This window comes from Fukomys damarensis, unplaced genomic scaffold (assembly GCF_012274545.1).
Source record: "Fukomys damarensis isolate Sample0158 unplaced genomic scaffold, DMR_v1.0_HiC HiC_scaffold_16, whole genome shotgun sequence".
Taxonomy (NCBI): Eukaryota; Metazoa; Chordata; class Mammalia; order Rodentia; family Bathyergidae; genus Fukomys; species Fukomys damarensis.
In genome coordinates, this window is record NW_022900928.1 from 74,221,052 (window position 1) to 74,229,293 (window position 8,242).

General features: G+C 41.0%; 1 protein-coding gene across 1 annotated transcript in view; it reads left to right on the forward strand.

Annotated features, from left to right (window-relative positions):
- Positions 1-4,796: 4,796 nt before the first annotated feature.
- Positions 4,797-8,242, forward strand: part of Dcps (decapping enzyme, scavenger) — a 41,622-nt gene continuing 38,176 nt past the window's right edge. Inside the window, exons 1-2 of the mRNA XM_010628641.3 lie at positions 4,797-5,082; positions 6,986-7,160. Coding sequence (XP_010626943.1) covers positions 4,882-5,082; positions 6,986-7,160 — 376 coding nt within the window. The 5' untranslated portion in view covers positions 4,797-4,881. The remainder of the gene's footprint in view (positions 5,083-6,985; positions 7,161-8,242) is intronic.

Below are 8,242 nucleotides of genomic sequence, written 5' to 3' on the forward strand. Positions count from 1 at the left end.
TTAAGTAGGACTCTGCCATAAAGGGTGAGCTTCAGACATTTATAGCTAAATGAGTGGACCTTGAGAACATACTCAAGTGGAATAAATCAGACATACATGTTTAAATATATTGTTTCTCTGGTGGGAGAAGATGAATGTGGAAATAAGGACTGAGTTGTATATCTGGTGGTGGGAAATGGGATGAAAATGTTCAAATGGGAAGGGGAACAAGGGAGGAGGGAGGGAGAAAGGAAGGAAGGGACAAGAAAAAAGTGAAAATGGAAAAAAATGGAATTAAAGGAATCATACCAGAGTGATATATGCACACCCATGTTTATAGCAGCACAGTCTGTAATAGCTAAAACTTGGAAACAGCCCATTTGCCCATCAGTTGGAGATTGGATAAAGAAGATGTAGTTTTTCTATAAAATAGAGTACTACTCAGCCATAAAGAGTGAGAAATTAGACACATAGGAAAATGGATGCATATTGAGGCTATACTCCTAAGTGAAATAAATAAGTCACATGTGTGTAAATATCGAATAGTTTCTCTGCTGTGACTAAACTGTACTAGTACATAAGATCCTAATGAGATAAGTGACATTGTGAAATGGGAAGAAAAGGGCTAAAGGTGTAGGGAAGGTGGGAAGGGTAGGGGAAAGGTAATAAGGGAAAATTTGAGAAAATGGAAATAAAGTGTTTGTAAGTGGGGAGGGGAGGAGGGGGTGAAGGGAGGGCAGGGACAAGGGGAAAAAGTGAGAACCAAGACCACCTGTCATGTAAAGCTACAAGATCCCAATAATGAATGTAACTGTACCATATATCTAAAATGTACCAATAAACAGTGAAAGAAAAAAATGGAAACAAAGCATTTGTACATAGAGAGGGGAGGGGTTGGGGGGATAAAATTTATTTTTTAAAAATCTGTGTATATTTTTAAGACTATACATGTTTACATTCAAAATGGCTTAGAATATATGAGCATTTATAAATTAACCTAAACATTTTTCCACTTCAGATGACTTCGGTAAACCTCTGAAAAACAAGACTAGCTTAACTTTCTTGGCTTAATTAAAACAGGCATATCTACCACCTTAAATTATACAAACATAAGTTTTAGTCTCTGAATCTGCACTTTTTTTGCTTATTTACCTGACAAACCCAAGGGAGAGATGCTTTGTCTGCTACATATGGGCTAGAAAAAAAGCAGACAAACTGCAACTTGGGATTGAATTTGGGATCTTGTGCATATGAGGCAGGAGGTGGAACCACTGAGCTAAATCCCCAGCTCTGCATATAATTTTAAACACCATTTTTTTTGTTTTTGTTTTTGTTTTTTGAGACAGGGTCTCACTATGTAGTTGAGACTGACCTGGAACTCACTATGTAGCCCAGACTGGTCTCAAACTCCTCCTCAGCCTCCTGCCTCAGCCTCCCGAGTGCTGGGACTACAGCCGTGCACCACCATGCCCAGCTAAAATGCCATTTTTAAGGTTATCTCTCACCCATGCTGGCTGATCAGACCTGCAGACAAAGTTAAGGAAAATCTGGTACTGATTTCCAAGCCTCCTTGGTTTTTTTTTTTTTTTTTTTGTATTCCAGCCAGGATAAAAAGCAATTCATAATCCAAACCAGTAACCTTGCCATTGCAGGCTTTTGTTGTTGTTTGCAGGGCTGGGATTAAATCAAGGGCCTCATGCATGCTATGCAAGTGCTCCAGCACAAAGCCACATCTCCAGCCCCTGCAATGGTATTCAGAGGGTGTGAATGGTAAGCAGAGATTAAACCCGTGACTTTCTATTAAGATACATTCTCAGCCCATTCTTTTGTTGAGACAGGGTCTTGCTAAATTGCCAAGGCTGATCTGGAACTTGTGATCCTCCTCCCTCAGCCTCCCAAGTAGCTGGGATTACAGGTGTGTGCCACTGCACCTGGTTTCAACTGCTATTCTTGCTATATGTAATTATATAAAATGATCAGGCCAAGTTTAAGTAAGACTAAATTTATTTTCTGATTTTTTATTAAAGATTGCAAACATACATGATAACAGGAAATGAAGATACTAAATAAAAATTTCAAATATACATATAAATGACAGCAAAAAAAGGATATGAAATAAACAAAAATTTATGTAACACATAAATGTAATTGAAATACATTATTAGTTTGATATGATCTTCAAACATTATGTTCTTTCTCATTTTCTTATATTTTTGAAATGTAATTACAAATAAAACAAAGTTATATATTATAGTTGAGAAACTGTCCTCAAAATTTTATGATTTATAAACTCCTTAGTTTTATTAATGATAAATATCATATGCTTGATTGTACCACTTACATTTTCTAACAAAACTTCCCACAGAAAGAAAATATACTTATATTTGAAATCCAAAAGCAACGAAAATAATTTACATTTTTAAGATCAGATTTTGTTTCTATTTTATTATATCCCATACTTATTTTATATTTTTATAAGCATAATGAGAATTTAACGCCAATACATATGTAATATTCTTCCCAAACGAATGACTATAAATTAAGTCAAGCATGTAATTTAGAGAAATCATAAGGTTGCCAGAGAAACTATCAATATGTCAAATGTGCACAATCCTACCACGTTGATGACCATGTTTCTCATTTAATAGTGCACACATATGTGTAAAAAACATACCCCCAACACATATACACAATGCATGTTTTCTACAATACAAATATATACTTTGGTATAATAAAACAGTGCAGTGATGTGTGGAATGTTGGTGATTTGAGAAAAAACAAATATCATCTTTGAGGGAGTTGGAGAATTTGTAATATGTAACAGATACTAAATGATATTAATGATTTATTTAAGTATAGTTAAAATTTACTTAAAAATTAATATTCGTCATCAGTAGAAAATACAGATATACTGATAACATAACAACATGAGACTAAATTTATTTTGAAATGTTTTTATTTTGAAATATGTACTTTTATGTTATCTTTGGCAAAAGTGGGGGGTTGGTAGAGAGGGAAAATTAGAATTCAGAAGGAAACTGTATCTGTTTTTAACTTTACTTCATTGTTTTTCAGACTTTACCTGCCAATTGGATTGAGTCTGAATTTTTACTTTTTTTTTTCTCTTTTTTGGTTTTTTGAAACAGGGTCTCACTATGTAGTTGAGACTGACCTGGAACACACTATGTAGCCCAGGCTGGTCTCGAACTCACAGCGATCCTCCTGCCTCAGCCTCCCGAGTGAATTTTTACTTTCTTCCAATATGTGGCTACAAATTTCCAAACTAATGTTTTGAAATTCTCATCCATTTTTCTGATTTGGAAAAAATGCAGACCTTTTTTCAAAAGATAGAGCAAGTTTTGTTACTGTCATCTGCCATTCAGTGTACAGTATATATATTTTTTGAAAGATTGAACTTGGGACCTTGCACTTGCGAGGCAGGCGGCAGTACCACTGAGCTAAATCTCTGGCCCCCAGGAACAGTATTTTGTTCTAATCTTGCATCCTTTTTATTTGGTACCAGGAATCAAACTTGACCTTGTGCTTGGGAAGCAGGTGGTGGCACCTCTACGCTAAATCCCTGGCCCTTGTCTTGCACAGAATTTATAATCTTTTATTGTATATTCCTATAAGATGACAATGTATCCACGAAACCTGTGGACGAGCGACAAATTTTTTGTTGCAGATAACTATTCCAGATTCTAAGTCCCCCTAAAATTGTCCTCTGCTTCACAAAACAGCGTCTCACCCAGTTTATAATATGTGCTTCTAATAGAAATAGTCCAAAACTCAATCTATTAAAACTTGGTACACTGTTACTGACCAAAAGCTGACTGAAAATTGCAGCTTGTATCTAATGTTGAAAACTGCAAAAGTTGTCTCACAATCACAGATGTGTCTAAAAAGATAAGTTGAAAACGCTGGCAAAAACGGTTGTCTAATTCAAACTTGATGCAAGTATCAAATCTTGACAAAATTTGTGTCTGTCGAGTAATACCGAGAAAAATGGGCTAGCTAGAAAAATGGACACAAAATAAACTTACAAAATGATAAAGTATAACTAAAAGTCTTATATTGCAAAAAGAAAAAGGAAGCTCCATACCACAGCAGTAACTAAGGCATAGTGGTAGCAGCCTCCAGTTGGCAGGTGAGTGAGCACGTTTAGCTGTGCACTCCAGGTTTACCTTTGGCCTGTTTGTTTACCTTTCTTTTCAGCAAAATGTGCTGAATCTATAAAGAAAAAGCACTGATCACAAAAATTTTTGTAAAATAATAAAAATGAGAGAAAAATGAAAATGGGTTAAGTATTTGCTATAAACAACCATCTAAGAAAACAGGCTGGTAGTTATGTTCGAGAAACATTCCACAGTCATTCCTCAGCGTGGGTGTAACTGGCTTCAAAAAGTCAGTATTCAGACAAGGTGTCCAACAGTGACAGGAACAAGGAGGGTCTTCCGGCTTGCGCCCCGAGGTCCCCTCTGGGGGGGATCTTCACTATGCACTACAGTTAGCCCGACCTTTCCTTTCTCTCGGTGCCGGCCAGCAGCCGGAGAAGGGTGAGAATGAGATCCGTTCCAAGCTGCGCGCACACCCAAGGAATCTGTTGGAGACACGCAAAGAGTCACAGCTGCAGGAGGGTGCAATACACCGAGTACTGGAATAGCGGATCTGCAGCGCAGGGTACGTCGGAAGTTGTAGCTGTAGCTCCATCGATGCGAATTGCAGTCGCAGCCCTGGCGACGCGGAGCACGCCGGGAATTGGAGTCGCAGATCCGAGGGCGCGGAGTACGCAATGCACGCCGGGAGTTGAGGTTGGATTCAGCCGGGTCTGGTCTGAAGAAACCCTCCAAGGGGCGGAGACTGCGGCTCCTACGCGCAGGCGCACAGAGCCTTCTGGGCAGAATGGCGGAGGCAGTTCCGCTGCAACCCAAGAGAAAGCGTGAACTCGATGCCGAGGATGTGGAGGCTCCCAGCACAGAGGAAAAGGAAGCAGGTGTTGGAAATGGTACTTCTGACCCGGTCTGCTTACCGTTCTCTGGCTTCAGGGTGCAAAGAGTACTGAGGGAGTCTGCGAGGGACAAAATCATTTTCCTACACGGGAAGGTACCACTGGGCATCCGAGGGTGGGGACGCGGGAGGAGGGAACCAATTGTCGCTGCGGAGGCGGAGTTTTCCCGTCCCAGCGGGAAAATACCAAGTTTATGATGGGAAATTCTTGGGAGTGAGGGACCATTGCAGTGCTCCGGGCGACGACATTACCCATGAGGTAAAGGAATGAATACATTTAAATTTAATTTCCTAATTTTTCCTTCCCTACAAATATGCACTCGTCTTTATAGAGTGTATCAGGTAAAAAGAAATTCGTCTAAATTCCTCAAGTCCTTTATCACCATTCATTCAATATATTAAGGCGCTAGGAATCCAGTAAATGTTGCTGGATGTCTTCTTGGCCCCTAGCCCTGGAGATGACGTTAAGACTGAAAGAGATAGATCCCGGCTTTACATTTCAGCATAATTGTTAGATTGCTAACTTGTTAGTCCAGTTTCACATATTGTTACGGGGAAGCCGGGTTCTGATGGGTGAGCAGCTCGCCCTTCGCTTCCTTAGTCCTCGGTTCTAACTTTGGTGAAATAATTCAGTCAAGACACGTAGGCCCTGCAGAAGTATAGATAGAATTTATTGTGAGTAGTTACAGAGTGTGAGTTTGGATACATTTTTATGCACCAAAGAATTACTCCTGGGTGTTAGGGAGCTGGAGTAATTATGCTTATCACTGTTTTACTTAAAAATTACCAAGGAGTTGAAAAATTTCTCCCAGTCTTTTTCGGTTGTTAGTGTTTCCTTGGGGCTTTAATCATGTAAGAAACTTATGAAAAGTAAGCTCTTAATTTAAAACAGGTCGGATCCCAAGGCAGGAGAATCTTTAAAGAATATTTCTCTTTCTGATATCCCTGGGCTGTGGGCTATGGCAGGCAGGAATGTGGTGTGCCTCGTTCTGGAGTTAGCTGGCCAGGTAGCCAGGGATCAGAAGGACTGTGCACAATGTGTAATTTTCCTCTGTGGTGTCATTGTGCTCTGTGGGATCGCTCTGTGCTTAAGACCTAAGAAATTACTATAAATGTATTCTACACTGGCATCTGTGTTTCTTTACCTAACTGAAAAGGAATGCTATTTTGTATCCACCCCTTTTGTCCATCAGGCCCATTAAAGCCTAACTTCATGCCTAGTAATACTTTCATGTGTGCTATGGAGTAAGTGTGTGAGGAGGTGGAGCTGAGAGTACCACTGTGATCTTCATAACTACATGGTATGTCTGGAAACAGATATCTTACTGACTTTGAATGCTGTGTGCTCAGCTGTCTTGCAAGGGCTAGGAATAGAAAGACACCATCCCGAACTAGTGAAGAGGCCTAGCCAATGGATGTTTGGGGGTTCCCCAGAACTACTAGCAGGAGCTCACATCTTTGGGAGAATCCAGGCCCAGGCTTCTGTGCCTCTATTTGTGTCTCTTGTCTTTATTTACAAGGGCCTGTCTGGTGTTCTCAGCCCCACTTTCTTCATTGTGCATCGCCTGCTGAAGTTGTCAGGCATGACAGTCTTCCAACTGAGGTAGCTGGGAGACTTGGGTTCTAGTTTCTGTTTCAATAGTAACTGTTGGTACAGCTTTAGGCAAGTCATGTCATCTCTATAGGTCTCTGTTTCTTCATCTTTTCTTCTATAATGGGGAGAGTTTGGCAGAGGTCTTATAAACCAAAGTAGAAGATAGCTGAGAAACTTTGCGTCTTTTGGAAGAAAGATGTGCAGGTTGCCACAAGGATTCAGGTTAAGACACCTCGTCTAAGAGAAGAACACAAATGACATAGTTAGACTTCCCCAGAGGAAGGCTGCAAGGAAGGAAATCCCAAGTACTGGGATGTCGCAGGCCCTGTGAACTTCCGCCTCTGTTTCACAGGCCTCACCTGTGGCTCTGCTCTTGGCCTCACTGATGGTGTCTCTGCCCCGCAGGTGAATGAGGACTCTGGGGGTGGGGTTGGAGAGGATGCTGTTGTGATCCTGGAGAAGACACCGTTTCAGGTGGAGCAGGTGGCCCAGCTCCTGACAGGCAGCCCTGAGCTCCAGTTGCAGTTCTCCAATGACATCTACAGCACCTATCACCTCTTCCCTCCAAGGCAACTGAGTGGTGAGCAAGTGGCACTGAGGTGGCTGTAATTTGGGGAGGACACGACAATGGGAACTTTGCTATGGTCACCAGACTTGCTAGAGCTGCTTTGCATATTCTAGGGTTTGTTCTCCAGGGAACGTTTGCCAATCTCAGATGATAGTTTTGCTTATCAGAGCTGGGGTGTGTGTGCGTGCTGCTGACACCTAGTGGGTAGAGTCCAGGGATGCTGGGAAACCTATAATGCACGGGACAGGCCCGACAGCAAAGAACTATTCATAGTGCTGAGGCTGAAAAACCCTTGCCGGTGTATGTTTCAGGGAGGAAATGTGCTTCATGGGACTGACTAATAGATTCATCTACTCATAAATAATAACTAAATGAAAATAATTATTGACGCCTTATTAAACTCTCATTGTACTAACAAGCATGCCAAATATTCTACATGGGATTTTACAGATGAAGAAACAGGTTTTTTTGTTTGTTTTGATTTTGTTTATGAGACGGGGTCTTGCTGTATAGTTCAGGCTAGCCTCAAACTCACTGCCTACCCCATGTTGACCTCAAACTCTCTGCCTCAGCCTCCCAAACTGTGGGATTACAGGTCTACACATAGTGAGGAATCATGTGGTGAGAGGCTAAGTAATTTGTCCAAAATCACATAGTCCATAGATGGCAGGAGAACTTTGAGTAGACTAAGGTCTCACTTGACCACACTCTCAGACTGTGACCCAGGCAGTGTAAAGGTAGTCAGTCCTCCAAGGGTGGGTACCTTTTTTTTTTTTTTTGTTTTTTGAGACAGGGTCTCACTATGTAGTTGAGACTGACCTGGAACTCACTGTGTAGCCCAGGCTGGTCTTGAACTCACAGTGATCCTCTTGCCTCAGCCTCCCGAGTGCTGGGATTACAGGCTTGCACCACCGTGCCAGGCAAGTACCACTTTTCATGGTAGAATAAACAGCGTGATATGATTGAGTAGGATGGGCTTGAGGACTCATAGATAATAGGCAGAGATTTGTTTTTGATTGCAAGCATTTTTAAATTCATCAAAAAATATTCCATGTTGCAAAGCCAGGCATGGCATGAATTTTTTTTTTTTTTTT